A 19,864-nucleotide genomic window follows, 5' to 3' on the forward strand; every position below is an offset into this window, starting at 1 on the left:
AAGGTTTATGGAAATGTAGAATACATTGCAGGGAGAGTTCCCAACTGTGCAGTTCAGAAAAGATAGTGTTGGTGGGAAGGCATAAGCTGTGAAGGAGTCAGTGAAATGAAGAATATTGTGTTGGGTGGTGTGGTCAGCAACTCAGTGGTCCAGCTGTTTCTCAGCCACTATTTGTCAGTGGCCATTCTTGAGGACAGACTGCTTGTCAGTTGTCATTCCCATGTAGAATGTGGTCACATGGTTGGTATCATACATAGCGCTGCCTTTGATGGGATAGTTGATGTTTGTGATCAGACTGGAGCAAATGGTAGTGGGAAGTTGTAGGGATAGGTCTTGTATCTAGGTCTATTACAGCGATATGAGCTACAAGGCAATAGGTTGGGAGCAGGATTGCGTAGATAAGGACTAGGATTTTGAGTAGGTTTGATGGGCAGGGGTATACCACTGTGGAGGGATGGGAAGGATAGTGGGTAGGACATTCTACATTTCAGGGCATAACAAGAGGTAGTCGAAGCCCTAGCTAAGATGTGCTCCAGTCCTGGTAGCTACTGAGTCACGAGGGGAATGCTCCTCTGTGGGTGGCCAGAGTGCATCTTTGTGAAGTGATGGATGACTGGAGAGATAAGGCACAGGAGATCTGTTTAAAAAAAAAATGTGGGGAGAGGGGGGAGGAGTTATTTATGAGAAGGCCTCAGTGAGATCCTTTGTACATTTCACGATGGACTGCTCGTCACTACAGATACAATGGCCACAGTTGCCTAGGCTGTGTTGAACGGACTTTTCAATGTGGAATGGGTGGTAGCTGTTGAAGTGGAGGTATTGCAAGTGGTTGCTAGGTTTCATATAGATGGAGATACTGATATAGCCATCTTTGAGGTGGAGGTTAACATCGAGAAAGGTGACTTGTTGGCTCGAGGAGGACCAGGTGAAGCAAGTCGGGGAGGAGGTGATGAGGTACTGGCGGAATGTTGTAGGGTGTCCTAATCCTCAATCCAGATCGTGGTGGTGTCATCACTGAATCTGAATCGGGTGAGGGGTTTTTGATTCTGGGTGGTGAAAAAGGGTTCTTGTAGATGGCCCCTAGGTTGGCATAGAATGGTGTTGTGTGGGTGCCCATACATGTACCCCAGATTTGTTTGTAGCTGATGCCTTTAAAGGAGAAGTAATTGTGGGTGAGGATATAGTTGATCATGGCGACAAAGAAGGAGGTTGTAAGTTTGGATTCTCTTCGATGTTGGAAAAAGTTGTGTTCAATAGTGGCAAGGCTATGGGCATTGGGGACATTAGTCGATAGTTGGTGGAGGAAATGGTTGGTATCTATTACATAGGAGGGTAGGTTGCGGGTAATAGGCCAAAGGTGTTGGTCTACAAGAGCAAATATTCTTTCAGTGGGAACACAGTAACCATCCCTAGCCAGAACCCAGTCCCACATACTGCACCACCATTTTTGCTTGACTCATGGAATCCCCCCCAAACGGTCTTACCATCATATTAACCATCTCCAGCTGCAACACCCGCATCCATAATGATGAAAACTTTGTTTGACAGTCCTTTACTTGTGCCCATCTGTGACTCAGCATCTACACTGTATGTTGAGAAGAACTATCCTTTTCATAATATTGTCATTATTCCAGACTGGATTTTCAATTGTTTACTTTCGTAACTAATGCCACATTTGGCTTCATGTAATTAATTAACTTTTAATTGTAAATTGTAAAAAGTCTCAGTTAAGCAATGACTGTATTTGAAGCTGATTATTGTATAAGTATTTAAGAAATTGTGTTGTAACAGTGGTAAGTTAGTCTTCGGCATAGTTTTCTGATGCCCAGTCTGTAAATTGGCTATATGAAATGTTAAAAAAAAAAAAAAAAAAAAAAAAAAAAAAAAAAAAAAAAAATTATGAGTTGAATCTGTTCTAAAGTAGGTAACAGTCCCAAAATGGAAGTGGACGTAATGGAGAGCCTCAGACAACAGCTAATATGCACTCTGATTATAATGTGTTTATGCCTACTGACAAAGAAGAGACAGTCACAAAGTTGAATGAAGCACCTTGCATGTGGCACTTTATAATTTGGTTGAGTGGGTAGCAGAACATTTAAATGTGAAACACCTTGTCATCTACCTGTAGCTTCACTGCCCTTCAGCCATTTCCCGTACATTGACTCGACACTAACACTCGAACAACCGACCGACTTCACAGTTTCTAAGATGCACTTTCCCAGGCACCGGGCCGTAATAACATGCTCTTTGTCAAAGTCACTTACATCAGCGGATTTTCCATTATCAGCCCATATCGTCAGAAGTGTGATTCTCCATTCAACCTCTGCTGTACTTATATACTTTCCTTACCGCATTCCATACCTGCGGTGCCCCAGGTAGTGTTCAGTATCGTGGTGCGCAGCTGTCGTAATTTTTCGGCTCTTCATTGTATACGTCTAGTGGACCACTGGTCGGATTTATTCTAGAAATGTCCTGTTAATGTGTGTGCCTGAAGAAAGTCCACTCTATGTTTACAGGTCCTTTAAATGATGACAGCATCCTTCACACATTCAGCGAAAACAGAGAGCCTGCAGTGAAGGAGCTGACGGATGACACATTTGAGCACCTGACCCAGGCGGCCAGTGGAGCCACGACAGGGGACTGGTTTGTCATGTTGTGAGTATGCAGGGACCTATTGTGTTGTACAATCTGTAAACCTGTTGTGTGTGTGTGTGTGTGTGTGTGTGTGTGTGTGTGTGTGTGTGTGTGTGTGTGTGTGTGTGTGTGTGTGTGTGTGTGTGAAGTTAATTGTCAGTCCAGTGTGTCTGTACATTCAGTTGTTGTTGTTGTTGTTGTGGTCTTCAGTCCTGAGACTGGTTTGATGCAGCTCTCCATGCTACTCTATCCTGTGCAAGCTTCTTCATCTTTCAATACCTACTGCAACCTACGTCCTTCTGAATCTGCTTAGGTGTATTCACCTCTTGGTCTCCCTCTACGATTTTTACCCTCCACGCTGCCCTCCAACGCTAAATTTGTGATCCCTTGATGCCTCAAAACATGTCCTACCAACCGATCCCTTCTTCTAGTCAAGTTGTGCCACAAACTTCTCTTCTCCCCAATCCTATTCAATACCTCCTCATTAGTTACGTGATCTATCCACCTTGTCTTCAGTATTCTTCTGTAGCACCACATTTCGAAAGCTTCTATTCTCTTCTTGTCCAAACTAGTAATCGTCCATGTTTCACTTCCATACATGGCTACACTCCAAACAAATACTTTCAGAAACGATTTCCTGATACATAAATCTATATTCGATGTTAACAAATTTCTCTTCTTCAGAAACGCTTTCCTTGCCATTGCCAGTCTACATTTTATATCCTCTCTACTTCGACCGTCATCAGTTATTTTACTTCCTAAATAGCAAAACTCCTTTACTACTTTAAGTGTCTCATTTCCTAATCTAATTGCCTCAGCATCACCCGATTTAATTTGACTACATTCCATTATCCTCGTTTTGCTTTTGTTGATGTTCATCTTATATCCTCCTTTCAAGACACTGTCCATTCCGTTCAACTGCTCTTCCAAGTCCTTTGCCGTCTCTGACAGAATTACAATGTCATCGGCGAACCTCAAAGTTTTTACTTCGTCTCCATGAATTTTAATACCTACTCCAAATTTTTCTTTTGTTTCCTTTACTGCTTGCTCAATATACAGATTGAATAACATCGGGGAGAGGCTACAACCCTGTCTCACTCCTTTCCCAACCACTGCTTCCCTTTCATGCCCCTCGACTTTTATGACTGCCATCTGGTTTCTGTACAAATTGTAAATAGCCTTTCGCTCCCTGTATTTTACCCCTGCCACCTTTAGAATTTGAAAAAGAGTATTCCAGTCAACTTTGTCAAAAGCTTTCTCTAAGTCTACAAATGCTAGAAACTTAGGTTTGCCTTTTCTTAATCTTTCTTCTATGATAAGTCGTAAGGTCAGTATTGCCTCATGTGTTCCAACATTTCGACGGAATCCAAACTGATCCTCCCCGAGGTCCGCATCTACCAGTTTTTCCATTCGTCTGTAAAGAATTCGCGTTAGTATTTTGCAGCTGTGACTTATTAAACTGATAGTTCGGTAATTTTCACATCTGTCAGCACCTGCTTTCTTTGGGATTGGAATTATTATATTCTTCTTGAAGTCTGAGGGTATTTCGCCTGTCTCATACATCTTGCTCACCAGCTGGAAGAGTTTTGTCATGACTGGCTCTCCCAAGGCCGTCAGTAGTTCTAATGGAATGTTGTCTACTCCGGGGGCCTTGTTTCGACTCAGGTCTTTCAGTGCTTTATATACTCCTGATAACGACATCCTCCTGAGTAGTTCCCGCCCGGAGATCCGAATGGGGGACTATTTTACCTCCGGAATATTTTACCCAAGAGGATGCCATCATCATTTAATCATACAGTAAAGCTGCATGTCCTCGGGAAAAATTACGGCTGTAGTTTCCCCTTGCTTTCAGCCGTTCGCAGTACCAGCACAGCAAGGCCGTTTTGGTTAATGTTGCAAGGCCAGATCAGTCAATCATCCAGACTGTTGCCCCTGCAACTACTGAAAAGGCTGCTGCCCCTCTTCAGGAACCACACGTTTGTCTGGCCTCTCAACAGATACCCCTCCGTTGTGGTTGCACCTACGGTACGGCCATCTGTATCGCTGAGGCACGCAAGCCTCCCCACCAACGGCAAGGTCCATGGTTCATGGGGGGGGACATTCAGTTATTTACCCTTTATTGCCTCAGACTAGACACGTTGTTGTTGTTGTTGTTGTAGTTGTTGTAATCTTCAGTCCTGGTCCTGAGACTGGTTTGATGCAGCTCTCCATGCGACCCTATCCTGTGCAAGCTTCTTCATCTCCCAGTACCTACTGCAATCTACATCCTTTTGAATCTGTTCAGTGTATTCATCTCTTGGTCTCCCTCTACGACTTTTACTCTCCACGCTGCCCTCCAATACTAAAGTGGTGATCCCTTGATGCCTCAAAACAGGTCCTACCAACTGATCCCTTCTTCTTGTCAAGTTGTGCCACAAAATCCTCTTCTCCCCAATCCTATTCAATACTTCCTCATTAGTTATATGATCTACCCATCTAATCTTCAGCATTCTTCTGTAGCACCACATTTCAAAGGCTTCTATTCTATTCTTGTCCAAACTATTTATCGTCCATGTTTCTCTTCCATACATGGCTACACTCCGTACAAATACTTTCAGAAATGACTTCCTGACATTTAAATCTATACTCAATGTTAACAAATTTCTCTTCTTCAGAAATGCTTTCCTTGCCATTGCCAGTCTACATTTTATATCCTCTCTACTTCGACCATCATCAGTTATTTTGCTCCCCAAATAGCAAAACTCCTTTACTACTTTAAGTGTCTCATTTCCTAATTTAATTCCCTCAACATCACCCAACTTAATTCGACTCCATTCCATTATCCTCGTTTTGCTTGTGTTGATGTTCATCTTATATCCTCCCTTCAAGACACTGTCCATTCCATTCAACTGCTCTTCCAAGTCCTTTGCTGTCTCTGACAGAATTACAATGTCATCGGCGAACCTCAAAGTTTTTATGTCTTCTTCATGAATTTTAATACCTACACCGAACTTATCTTTTGTTTCCTTCACTGCTTGCTCAATATACAGATTGAATAGCATCGGGGAGAGACTACAACCCTGTCTCACTCTCTTCCCAACCACTGCTTCCCTTCCATGTCCCTCAACAAGATGTACCAGAATTATTGAGATGGGGACAGACAACACTGCCCAGTGCACTAGAACAAAGTTTTCATTATCATTGTGAGATTCATCTCAGTGCATACCATCTCATGTGTAAATGACATCAACTGTAGAGCAAAATAAAATGGTGGAAAAATACAGGATGGAATAGTGACAATATTGTGTAAATGATTGATTGCTGCTCACCATACATACAATCGACATCTTTGTTGATCCATTATGGACCGTGGAGCAATGGCTGGCATGAACTTCTTAATGCAATAATTTACCAACAGCCGTATGTACTTTAGAAATTTATTTTATTTTATGAACCTCTATGTGCTAACAGTTTCGGCATTACGCTGATGCCATCTTCAGGCCCCACACGTCATAATCGTAAAATCGCTATACACGGAAGGAGCCATATAACTGCTTCTGTGAATCAAATCATCATGCAGCAGCTCTTGGTGGCCAGGCGACACAGACTGTGTCATTAAAACTCTCCAGTCCTCCAAATGAAGACTCCTGTCTCCTGGGTAATGTACTATTGCAACAGTCTCCCAGCCATTGTCATGATCATAATCTGCTGCATTGTCTATAGCAAAATTAAACAAAGCCACCATAAAAACAGAAGGACCATGTACCATAAAAACAGAAGGGCCATGTACCATAAAAACAGAAGGGCCATGTAAAGACACTTATCCATTAACAGGTTGAGTGACTAACTCAACATCACCTCGTGCTTTATAAACAGTCAGACAGGGATATCTTCTCCTCATGTTGTAACACCGCATTGTACGTGCTGCTGCCCAACGAACGGCGTTGTTTCCTAGTGTGTGTCACCTGGCCAACAAGAGCTGTTGCATGACGATTTGATTCACAGATCCAGTTATTTGGCTCCTTCCGTGTATAGCAGTTTTACGACTATAACGTGTGGAGCCTGAAGATAGCATCAATGTAATGCCGAAACTGGTAGCACATAGAGGTTCATAAAATAAAATAAATTTCTGCAATACATACGGCTGTTGGTAAATTATTGCATCAAGAAAAACAATGTACAATCCATGGTTGACTAATGCCAATGTTATGAAAAGAACTGTGAAAAAATGGTGAGTACCACTCTACCCTTTTCACAACATTGATATCAACTGTAATTAGTTTCCATGAATTTGACTCTCTGTATTCATATTTGGATTTACAGTTTGACTGAATACTTGAAGCCATGATTTCGCTACCATGTTTCATGCATATTTTTTTTATTTATTTATTTTTATATGCTGTTGAGTTATTCAGTTGAAGTATATTGATCAAGAGTTGTTTTCAATACCCCAATTATAGTTATCTCATTGCAGACTTTTTTAAATACAAGACATTGTGTTGTAAATAAAACAGAAAGAAACTTCCACATGGGAAAAATATATTAAAAACAAAGATTCCAAGACTTACCAAGCGGGAAAGCGCCGGCAGACAGGCACATGAACAAAACACACAAACACACACACAGAATTACGAGCTTTCGCAACTGGCAGTTGCTTCGTCAGGAAAGAGGGAAGGAGAGGGAAAAATGAAAGGATGTGGGTTTTAAGGGAGAGGGTAAGGAGTCATTCCAATCCCGGGAGCGGAAAGACTTCCCTTAGGGGAAAAAAAAGGACAGGTGTACACTCGCACACACACACACACACACATATCCATCCGCACATACACAGACACAAGCAGACATATTTAAAGGCCTTTAAATATGTCTGCTTGTGTCTGTGTATGTGCGGATGGATATGTGTGTGTGTGTGTGTGTGTGTGTGTGTGTGTGTGTGTGTGTGTGTGTGTGAGTGTACACCTGTCCTTTTTTTTCCCCTAAGGGAAGTCTTTCCGCTCCCGGGATTGGAATGACTCCTTACCCTCTCCCTTAAAACCCACATCCTTTCATTTTTCCCTCTCCTTCCCTCTTTCCTAACGAAGCAACTGCCAGTTGCGAAAGCTCGTAATTCTGTGTGTGTGTTTGTGTGTTTTGTTCAAGTGCCTGTCTGCCGGCGCTTTCCCGCTTGGTAAGTCTTGGAATCTTTGTTTTTAATATATTTTTCCCATGTGGAAGTTTCTTTCTATTTTATTTACATCACCATTGATTACCAACATACTTTTATAGTACCAGGCACCACATTTCAGTTTGTTCTAGTTTCTTCTCCACATTGGCAACATTATTTCCACACTATGCTCTGCATGCAGTATACAGTTTCAGAAGTTCTTTCCCCTTTATGGTGAGAATGTTTGATATTGGATGACCCCTTGTCTTGAGGAAAGATTACTTACGCTACCCTTTCACTTCTTCTCAAGAAATTGTTCTGGAGGCTACAATTAGTGGAAAACATTTACTGTGAATATACAGGGTGATATTTATTGAATTATATGAAAAAAACTTAAATTCGTTATGAACTACAGTGTGCACACACTTTATTCGACATGTAAACATTACTCCAGATATTCAGATTTAGGTTACAGCATGTTCAATATGCTTACCACCGTTGGCGATGATGTGACGCAGACGAATAGCGAAATTCTGCCTGACCTGCTGATGTGTGGAAACATCGATGCTGTCGATGACCCCCTGAATGGCTGTTTTCAGCTCAGAAATGGTTTTAGGGTTATTACTGTACACATCATCTTTAATATAGCCCCACAAAAAACAGTCACATTTGTTCAGATCCGGAGAATGTGATAGCCAATGGAGGCTCGTGCCAGTGGCCTCTGGATACTCCAGAGCCAGAATGTGGTCCCAAAAGTACTCCCCCAGGACTCACTCTCCTGCTTTGATGGGTTTGAGCTGTGTCTCGCACAAACCACATCTTGTCGAAACCAGGGTCACTTTGGATCATGGGGATGAAATCATCTTCCAAAACCTTCACTTACCGTTCGGTAGCCACCGTGCCATCGAGGAATATCCCACCGATTATTCTGTGACTGGACATGCACACTGCACAGTCAGCTGTTGAGGGTGAAGTGACTTTTCCATCGTGAAATACGGATTCTCAATCCCCGAAATGCGCAAGTTTTGCTTATTGACGAACCCTTCCAAATGAAAGTGGGCTTTATCATTAAACCAAACCATATTCACAACAAAGTCCTGTTCATCAATCTTGTGAACAATAGTGTTGCCAAAACATAAGTGCTGTTCCATGCCCCCCTGGGGCTTAATGGCTGCTGGGTTTAAATTTTGTGTGGGAAGAGATGCAAATCTTCAACAACAGTTTGTCGCAGTGTTTCCCAGTTGATTCCCACCTATCATGCAGCTCATCTGATTGATTTTCTGGGACTGGTTTGAAACACAGTGCGTGTCTTCTCAATGTTTTCAGGCATTTTCACCCTTTTTGGCCAACTGATGTTTCCAATACTGTCATTACAAATCCTACCTGTTCTCTGAGATGTGCAAATCAAATTCTTGATTGTTAGCACACTTTAGCTTGAACTTTGTCACAAACTTCTTTTGAGCTGCAGTTGGGCTGTTATTGCTTGCATAGTAGGCTTTCACAAGTGCTGTACACACAGGCACACTGTACCATGACATTTTGCGCATACTAATTCCCATCATGCCCCACAGTTAACTGTGCAGTTTGACTGCCCTAACACAAACTATTGAGAAGTTATGACAATTTTATTTCATATAGTTCAGTAATTGTGCCAGCTGCGGTGGCCAAGCGGTTCTAGGCGCTTCAGTCTGGAATTGCATGAATGCTACAGTCACAGGTTAGAATCCTGCCTCGGACGTGGATGTATGTGATGTCCTTAGGTTAGTTAGGTTTAAGTAGTTCTAAGTTCTAGGGGACTGGGGACCTCAGGTGTCAAGTCCTATAGTGCTCAGAGCAATTTGAACCATTTCAGTTATTTCCATCCTGTAAATTTTTTTGTGAAATTGTGTAAAATAGAGTGTCATTGTTGGTATTTGTTTAAAAAACCAGGCATATCAGATTGCAACATTTCAAATTCTGCTCTTGCCTGCTCACAGTGAGGGGACAGACTGTGCAGAGTGCGGGCGCCTCATGGCTCGCTGGGAAGCTGTCGGTGCCAAGCTGCGCGGCCGTGTCAACGTGGCTCGTGTTGACGTTAACTCGGCAACTGCGAGGCGGTTCTCAGTGTCGCGGGCGCCTACTTTCATACTGTAAGTACGAGATTCCTCTTTGCTACTGAACACTTCAGTAATAATTTTAAAATGTTCATAACTCAGAGTGCAGGTATTCTTATTGCCACTATGAACATACTACGGTGAACAATAAACATAAATTAAAGTGTGAACCCAAACTGCAGAGACAAAATTTCAGAGGCCGTTCAAAGACTTTTCTGAGCAGTTTGCTACCAGGGACTAACAGTCTGTGGTAGTTCATTACATGGTAATTGCATTTGGTTCAATTTCTTGTCCCCTCTCCCTCCTCCTCACCCCCTCCCCCCTTTTACCGCTGTATCTGCATTTGCATAGAAAATATCTGCACATTAGTGCAAATGTCAACTATATATTCCCTGTAGCCGTGCCGTCAGATGCGCGATGTCACTGACTATGTGGCCCCTCCCACCGGAAGTTCGAGTCCTCCCTTGAGCATGGGTGTGCATGTTGTTCTTAGCATAAATTAGTTTAAGTTGTGTGTAAGTCTAGGAACTGATGACCTAAGCAGTTTGATCCCTTAGAAATACACACACACACACACACACACACACACACACACACACACACACACACACACATTCATTCTGTGTCTCTTGTGCAGACATAAACTTCATCCATTCACTAATGGTGCACGCTGTGTCGACTTTACACTTCGCCTCAAACTTACGCTAAGTATTGCTTTATTGTTAGGTAGGTTTAGTGATAAAGAGTTGGCTGATGACAGCTTGTGTACAGGTTTGTTGATTGCAGTGAAACTGCATCACAGTACTTTCACATATGTCTTAGGGTTGTTGCAATATTATGTTTTGCGTTGTACATTTTCATAATTAAATATTACAGGCTTTTGGACTGTTGTGAAGGTATTTTAACACACACAAAGGCAATTTGGATAACAAATGAATAAGTCGTGATTACACTAATACTCTGTAACGAGCCACCACAGGACTGATCGAGGTGGCGTAGTGGTTAGCACATTGGACTCGCTTAAGCGAGAACGATGGTTTAATCCTGCTTCCGCCCATCCTAATGTAGATTTAGTGTTTTCCAAAATCACTTCCGGCTGCCCCAGTATGATTCCTTAATAGGGCATGGCTGATTTCCTTTCCCATCCTTCCGTAATCTGGTGGGACTGGTGACCTCACTGTCTGGTCCCTTCCCCTCACCCCCTACCCCACCGCCCCTCCCCCCTCCAGATCAACCAACCAACCGAGCTGCCAGAGGTTGTGGGTTTCTTCCACCAAACTGCTCAGCAAGTGTCACTGAACAACCACAGAAGTATTGCTGATGGAAAGGCATTAATGGTGTGCGAGAGATTTGTTTGTTAGGGAAACTTTTATCATAATCACAGTTTTGGATAATCAGTAATGAAATTGCTGGTTTCAGCTGTTACTAATCTACTCTCAGACCTGGAGCAAAATTATAAACACAATAGTGGTACAGGAAAGGCATCAAGATAAAAATTACAGAATTAAATGACAATTGCAGAGCATAGTAGGGCAGTGTACTTGGGAAAAAAGGGTTCTTTTCATGTATAGCACTGCAAATAAACAGCCAGTAGTCAGAATCCATAAGTCCGGCCAACCTGGATGCACAATTGCAAACAGCTTAAATTGGAAGGAACACATAGAAAAATGTTATGGAGAAGGCTAAACAAAGAGTGTGTTTTATTGTCAGGACACTTAGAAAATATAACAGATGTAATAAAGAGACTGCTTAAACTACACTTCTGTGTTTTTTTAGAATACTGCTGTGCAGTGTGGGATCCTTACCCGACAGGATTGATGGAGTACACCGAGCAAGTTCAAAGAAGGGCTGCACATTTTGTATTATTGCAAAATAGGAGAGGGTGAATCACTGAAATGATACAGGATTTGGGTGGACATCATTAAAAGAAAGGCAGTTTTTACTGCGGTGGAATCTTCTCACAAAATTTCAATCACTAACTTTGTCCTCTGAATGTGAAAATGTTTTGTTGACACCAACTTACTTAAGGAGAAATGATGACCATAATAAAATAAGGGAAGTCAGAGCTTGCAGCAAAAGATATAGGTGTTCATTTTTTTCCATGCACTGTACAAGATTGGAATAATAGAGAATTATTGTGAAGGTGGTTCGGTGAACCCTCTGCCTGGCACTTAAATGTGATTTGAGGAGTATCGATGCAGGTGTAGATGTAGAATTACTGCAACCTACATCTGTTGAACCATCTTGCTCACAGTATCGTTTTTATCCCATGCACCTCCATTACCAAAATGAAAATTCTTTCATGTAGTCAGGGTGTGCCATAATTTTTTTCCCCCCAAATCAGATCAGTACCTCCTCATTAGGGATCAGATCCACCCATGTGATCTTTTACATTCCTCTGTAGCACTACAATTCAAAATCTTATGTTCTCTTATTGTATGAACTCTTTATTGTCCATGTTTCACTTCATATAAGAGTATACTCCAGACAAGTACCTTCAGAAAGCCCGTCCGGTTAGCCGTGCAGTCTAACGCACGGCTTTCCGGGTTGGGAAGGAGCGCCTGGTCCCCAGCACAAATCCGCCTGGTGGACTTGTGTCAAGATCTGGTGACCCAGCCAGTCTGCAGATGGTTTTTAGGCAGTTTCCCATCTTCCTCAGCAGAAAGCGGGTTGGTTCCCCTTATTCTGCCTCAGCTACATTTTGTTGGCAATTGCTGTGCAAACAAGTTCTCCACGTACGCGTACACCACCATTACTCTACCATGCAATCATAGGGGTTACACTCATCTGATCTGGTGTGAGATGTTCCCTTGGGGGTCCACCGGGGGTCAAACCGCACAATAACCCTGAAAGAGTGGTTCGTTGTAGGGTGGCAGGGGGGGGGGGGGGGGGGGGGGGGATGAAATGGGGTTGTGGACCACTGCGGGTGCAGTGGGAACGGAGCGTCTCCGTCGTTTCTAGGCCCCTGGTTAACATACAATGCAATACCTTGAGAAGACTTTCTAACACTTTGATTCACATTTTCTTCTTCAGAAATGCTTTTCTTGCTATGGTTGTCTGCATTTTGTATTCTCCCTACTTTGGGCATGATCAGCTATTTTGCCGACCAAATAGCAAAACTCATCTACTACTTTTAGTGTCTTTACTATTCTAATCTTTCGAGCGTCATCTGATCTGAACATCACCTATTTTGACTGCATTCGATCAGTCTTCTTTTACTTCCCTCGATGTTCATCCTATAACCTGTTTTCAAAATATTGTCAATTCCGTTCACCTGATCTTCCATGTCCTTTGCTGTTTCTGAAAGAATTACAGTTTTGTCATTAAAGCTCACATTTTTTATATTTATTTTCTGCAAGTTTTAATTCCTTTTCCATATTTCTGCTCGTTTTCCTTTCACAGCATGGTCAATGTATAAAATGGTAACCTTGTTACATAATTGTAACAGTTCTTCTGGAAAAAGCATTAATTTTGGAATGCTGTTCCATGTCATTGGCTATAATTTCATATAACACTAAATTTTTGTCTGTCTCCTGTACCTTAATCAGATGATAAATAAATGTCACAAGATGAATAAACCAATTGTCACTAATCAACTGGTAAAGGCAAGTAATGTGATGCCAGCCTAGGCATAAAAGAGCTTCATGAACGCAATTTCTCATGGATAGGTGATGAAACATTGTAAAAGTGTTGTTCTGAAACTTTTTATTCAAAGTACTAATAACAGTTGTGGATATCTTGTGTCCAAGATGGCAAACAAACTGCAAAAAGTAATGTTCAGTTTCCTGTTGATATGTGGTTTGCTTTTTTTTTAAATTTAGTATATTGTTGTTTTTGAGCATTGTATGTCATTTTTGCTTTATTCCATTCCAGGTTCAGGCATGGAAGGCTGTACAGATACAATATCCACAAATATGACATTGACTCGTTTGTGCTGTTCGCCTCAGACTGGTTCAAAAATGTCGCTGCAGAGCCTGTGCCAGTACCAAAGAGTCCATTGTAAGTACACCAAGTATGACTGATATATGTTGTACATAGAATTATGGTACACCAACAACTGGGAGAAAATTGTGGTGTGTTCACTCATGTCATAAAAGTATTTGTTTTTATTTCTTTGCTCACCAACGTCCATAACTTGGCCATGTAACATCTTATTACGTATCCAAAGTTAAAAAAAAAATCAGAATTGCTATAATGTTGAAGTATAAAAGTCTTAAATAAAAGTGATTATTTATATTTGAAATATGGCACATTTGCCACTGGGAAATCGTGATTGTGATGCAATTGACAAGGGTATCTGATAATGACCTTCTCAGACTTCCTTTATACTTACCATCTCTGAAGATTATAAGATTTTTTGAGTGCTGTTAATTTTAAAACATTTGTAAAATTTTGAAATGATTTCATTTGTAGTTCATCAGATTGTAATTGCAGTCAGTGGTTTGAATCTTGCTCCTCACATAGCTTTTTTTTTCTTTTTTTTAAATTTTGTATTTGTTTACAAATGAAAGTGTTAACATATGTTGAATCATAAGTTTTAATCAGAATAACATGTTTTTATTTTAATTGCTATTCACACAAAAATGCAATTAAAATTTGATACAAAAGTGTGAAACAACATGTACAAAATTAAGTACTTTTTACTTCTAGGGATTGATTGGTATTATAGTCATGCATTTTTTTCCATTTAGAAAATCTCATTACTCATTTTGAGTTATTTTCATGTGGCTAGTAATTAAAAATAAAAATATGTTATTTTTATTTAAAATGTTTCATTTTTTGTTAATTAACATTTCCATTTGCTGATAAATACTAGTGAGATTCAAACCACTGACCTGATGATCACAATCTCCCTTTGCTACGTTCTTTTTTTTCTTTTAGTTAATCACATCATGTTGAGCATAATTTATGATGACATCTTCACATTGTACATGAAATGAGCACAAAATATCATAAAAATGGCAAACACAATGAACAGCCCTACATGAGAACAAACTCCACACATCCCCAACGAAATGCCTGCCACAGCAACTTAACCCTGTCTGCACACACTTCCACAAAACACACATGTCACATTAAAAAAATCTACATATATTTTGTACTTATGACCACCCGGAAATCTCATATTCTTCGAAGGTGATTTTTCTTTGAGAATTGTGTCATAGTGCTTTAGTATACTGATGTTCAGGCATTGAGCTTCACATCCTATGAGTATGAAAGAAATTGGTGATTGCAGAGCAGCCCACGCTCCATAAGATTCTCTTATTGGATTGGAAAGCTTATTTCTCTATTATTTTTCAGTCATGCTGAAAACATAACTTGTAGAATCTGTGTGGCACGCCTGTCTTTGAAATGGTCAAGGAAGCATTTCAGAATGCAGCTCGTTTCTCTCCCTTGTCATCATTGTAGCAGCTTCTGAGGTGGTACCCATGTAGTACCCTCCAGTAGGTGCCATGCTTCTTGACTTCTAGAAACATTTTGACACAGAACCACACTGTCACCTAGGAAACAAAATATGTTCATGCAGAATGTTAAAATAGATATGTGATTTGATTGAAGATGTTGCAACAAATTGAACTCATTATGTCGTTCTTATGACAGAGAGGTATTGTTATCAAAAGACGTAGGTAGAGTGACAGGGTCCGTGCTGTTCACAAAATTTTCCACAGGAAAATTGCTGCTATGCGTTAAATGTGGTGACTGTCTGTTTGGCCGCTGCATCATGTCAGCATCGTATCTCATGTGAAGCTGACTGCAAAAGAATAGTTACAACTGTGAAAGTGTGCCTATACAGGTTTATTGATCAGGTCAACTGATGCCTACTGTGCCCCCCCCCCTCCCCCACCACACCCCCACTGCCATCAAATGAGAAAGGGACAGGTGCAAAAAAGGTAAGTAAACTGTAAATGTTTGTACATTTATCCCACAATAAGACAAGATGGTCTGTGCCTTCCTGGAAAAATCTTTGTGGTTGCCTACAGAAAGATCATTGTACCTCTTTGTCCATTGCAAGTCGGTGCACACAAATAAGTGTGTTCAGGTCTCCAAAAATATAAAATTCACATGGGTAGAGACTGGTACTGATGGAGAATGTTTATACAATCACTCCACTGAGACACAAGATGGTCAGTGCCTTCACAGGATAATGTTTGTTGTTGCCTGCAGAAGCACTTACACATAAGGGCTTCCCAGCAAAACTTCTATAGTGTTGACAAAACAATCTCGGCAACATATGGTTGAGCATTATTCTGCAACGGAATTATGCCATAATCAACCTTCTTGGGTGTTTGGTCGTGATGGGGAGCTTCAGTTTTTACCAAGTTTCCATGTACGGTCTTGATGGGGAGTTCCAGTTTTTACAAAGTTTCCATGTACCACTGTGTGTTAATTGTGGTGCCACGTTGCAAAAAGTCAGTGCACAATGCTCCTTTGCAGTCAAAGAGAAAGGTTATCATGCCTGTTGTTTTAACTGCAGTGCAGAAGTTTCACGGGGAAGCCCTTACACATCCTCCATACAGTTCTAATCTCTCCATGTGTGATTTCCACAGTTTTGATGCCCCAAAACAAGACATTCGTGCCCACAAATTAATTTTGTACAATGAGGCACATGTCTGGGTATAATTGTGGATCTGTAGGCAATCACAAAAATTTTCTGTGATGGCACTGACAGTCTTCTCTCACAGAGGGGTAAATGTATTAACAGTTATGGCAATTACTTTTGAAATAATAAATATTCACTTACTTTTTTGCATCCATCTTGTTTTCATTTGTCTGCCTCTTACAGAAGCAACCAATTGGGTAGCACAGTCATTAGCACATTCAGAAGAATGACAGTTCAACCCCGTATTTGGCCATCCTGATAAATTGCTTAAGGCAAATGCTGGGATGGTTGCTTCAAAAGGGCAGGGCTGCTTTCCTTCTCCATCTTTCCGTAATCAGAGTTTGTGCTCTGTCTCTAATGATCTCGTTGTCGACAGGACGTTAAACACTAAACTGCAGCTCCTCCCCCTCACCCACCTCCCTTCACCCCCAACCCTTCTTACAGAAAAAGAATTAAGAGAGAGGAAGGCTTCAAAGACAAAACAGTTCCAAAAAAGAAAGCAGAAGAGAGGAAAGAAAATAGTCATCAGATGGAGTATGATTGAAAAAAGCATAAAGCTAAAGTTGTGCCTCAAGTGTTTGCTAGCAGGCCTAATATGAAAGCAGAAGAAGGAAAAGAATCAGCAGTGAGGCTCTCGACAGTGCAGTTGTTGTCTTCTCTTGGTCACATTGCAGCAACTGCAACTACGGGGCTTCCTGTCAATTGAGGAAGATATTGTTTTACCAAGAATTTGTAAAATCCATGTGAGACAGAAAAAAGAACCCTTCTCTGTGAGTATATTGAAATAAGCCTAACGTAAATACATTTAAGTGTAACAAATGTTTACCTGACGTATGACAATAGATGCTTTGCACAAAAAAAAGGGCACTCGTTTGCCTGTACACACCTGTGCTGTTTTCGCAGCTGTGTGGGGAGTTCGATTGTGAGGCCCGTTTCCTGTACGTGCTCACCTAGTCTCCGAGTACCCCCAGGCTACATACTTCGATACACTTGTAGCCATTATTTTTCATTGTGAGCTTGTACTTGCTGGTTGCTTATTTCCAGGGCAGCTGGCATCTGTCTTCTGTCACCTCTGTGGTCAGTGGCGACTGCCTTTCTTTTGCTCCTCTGCTGCCGCGAGGTCTGCAGTGTGCAAATGTACCCTTAGTTCCAGTATGCACCAGCAGGTAGTGCGGCAGTTGCCTTCCCCTCTTAAGTATGTGAATAAAACATTAATGTTTGGGGACTGCAACACACATAAAGCACTAATATTTGACAGATGGCGGAGGCATTTAATCGTTACTAATTTTCCTTGGTTAAATTTAACATCAAACAATTTGCTTCATAATATTGGAGCTAGCTTATAGTAGATGTCTTCCTAATTCACCAGTAATTCGTTCAATAAATCTGGTATTGTCTTACAAAATTTTACCTCATTCAGTGTTGTAAGTTTACTGTAGACAGTCAGATAAACTATATCTGGTGGCTTTGAATGGCAATAATGTGTAGGGTGTATTTCATAAGTAACAGGTAGGGAAATAATATCAGAGGCACATTTCATCTTTGCTTCTACAAATGGACTAATACAGTACTCGACTCCAAATACTAAATGTGGAAATGTAGGCGGATTCCGAAAGTCTGCGATTGTTGTAATTGAAGATAGGTTGACTGACACTGCGACACATTACTGAACTGTAAAGTAATAGCTTTATCGATCCATTGTTTTAAATCAGTCTCATTCTAGTATTTGTTTTGGTGTGTTGCATTGCAAGGGCAACAAATACACTGTTAGGGATGCAGTAGATTATCAGTGATGGATATGACTGCAAAGAACTGCTACTTTTTCTGCATAAATATTCGGCAAACTGTCTTACTCCAAGCAACAGAAAAAACTTAAGTCCTCCCATTTTACCATATCATTTATGAATAAGCAGAGGGAAAATTTAAACAAGCATGTCTTACACATCCTTCTCTGTTGCAGTTTTACTGTAATATTTATGGCAAAGAAAGAAGAAACATTTTTTTCAACCACGGCCATATAGCCTGGAAGACTTGATCAGTAACTAGGGCATCTGTTCGTGAAAGCCTTGATTGTGTGATTGTTAAAGAAAAATCCTTGTGGGATTTTTTTTTTTTTTCCAAATCTGTAAATACTTTCCTCCTAGCTATGTACATTTGTGTATCCCATCAAACTGTGTGGGTGGGAGTAGTGACAGAGTGACTTACGTGAACTATTTTTATTTTGGGGCGAACCAAGTCTGGGGTTTAATGTAGATGTAAAATGTCTGGAGGAATGGAATGATTGCATCTAAATTATTCTGTTAAAAGCTCTCTCTCTCTCTCTCTCTCTCTCTCTCTCTCTCTCTCTCTCTCTCTCTTTCTTTACGTAGTGAGATATTATGGATCTTCACTGTTAGCCACTTCCCTCAGACTGTTTATGAATGCTAAGAACTGCCATGCATTCAAGTTACTGAAAAGAATTTTATAAAGGGAAATGAAAGAGAAAATGGAAGATTTCTGATATGACACTTCAGCTGTAGCACAGGTAGACACACTTGAGTGGCAGTTTTGACAGTGTGTTTGATAAAGAGAATGAAGATTTGAGAAAAATGAAAACACACTTACTGAATTGTTGGCCCAGAAAAAATGTTCGATAATAGAAAGTGGTGCAAGATGTTTGAAATTCTGAGAAAAATAGGAGCAAGCTGTGGGAAAAGCTGAGCAATATACTATATGTACAAGAACCAACAGAGAAGAATAAGATTGGAAGAGCAAGAATGAATTTTTCAGTTTAAAAAGGATGCAGTCTTTTGCTCCTGACAGTCAATCTATAAATCGAAGTAGCAATGACAGAAAAAAATAAAAGTTCAAGGGTGGGATTAAATCTCACTGTGAAACAATATCAATGATATTTGCTGATGAAATTGTTATCCTCAGTGAATGTGAAGAGGAATTACTTGATTTTTTGAATGGAATGAACAGCATAATGAATACAAAATATACACTACTGGCCATTAAAATTGCTGCACCATGAAGATGACGTTCTGCAGACGTGAAATTTAACTGACAGGAAGAAGATGCTGTGATATGCAAATGATTAGCTTTTCAGAGAATCCACACAAGGTAGGCGCTGGTGACAACACCTACAACGTGCTGACATGACGAAAGTTTCCAACCAATTTCTCATACACAAACAGCAGTTGACCGGTGTTGCCTGGTGAAATGTTTTTTGATGCCTCGTGTAAGGAGGAGAAGTGCGTACCATCACGTTTCCGATTTTGATAGAGGTCAGATAGTAGCCTATCGCGATTGCGGTTTATCGTATCGCGAAATTGCTGCTTGCTTTGGTCGAGATCCTATGACTGTTAGCAGAATACGGAATCGGGGGGTTCAGGAGGGTAATACGGAATGCTGTGTTGGTTCCCAACGGCCTCATAT

At 40.9% G+C, this 19,864-nt stretch overlaps 2 protein-coding genes across 3 annotated transcripts in view; one reads left to right on the forward strand and one right to left on the reverse strand.

Annotated features, from left to right (window-relative positions):
- The window catches only part of LOC126293191 (thioredoxin domain-containing protein), a 38,510-nt gene that overhangs the window by 14,289 nt on the left and 4,357 nt on the right, over positions 1-19,864 (forward strand). The window contains exons 3-5 of the mRNA XM_049986308.1: positions 2,517-2,655; positions 9,730-9,882; positions 13,720-13,845. Coding sequence (XP_049842265.1) covers positions 2,517-2,655; positions 9,730-9,882; positions 13,720-13,845 — 418 coding nt within the window. The remainder of the gene's footprint in view (positions 1-2,516; positions 2,656-9,729; positions 9,883-13,719; positions 13,846-19,864) is intronic.
- The window catches only part of LOC126293192 (uncharacterized), a 70,907-nt gene that overhangs the window by 6,997 nt on the left and 44,046 nt on the right, over positions 1-19,864 (reverse strand). The window lies entirely within an intron of this gene.

Source organism: Schistocerca gregaria, chromosome 10, assembly GCF_023897955.1.
Source record: "Schistocerca gregaria isolate iqSchGreg1 chromosome 10, iqSchGreg1.2, whole genome shotgun sequence".
In the NCBI taxonomy this organism is placed as follows: Eukaryota; Metazoa; Arthropoda; class Insecta; order Orthoptera; family Acrididae; genus Schistocerca; species Schistocerca gregaria.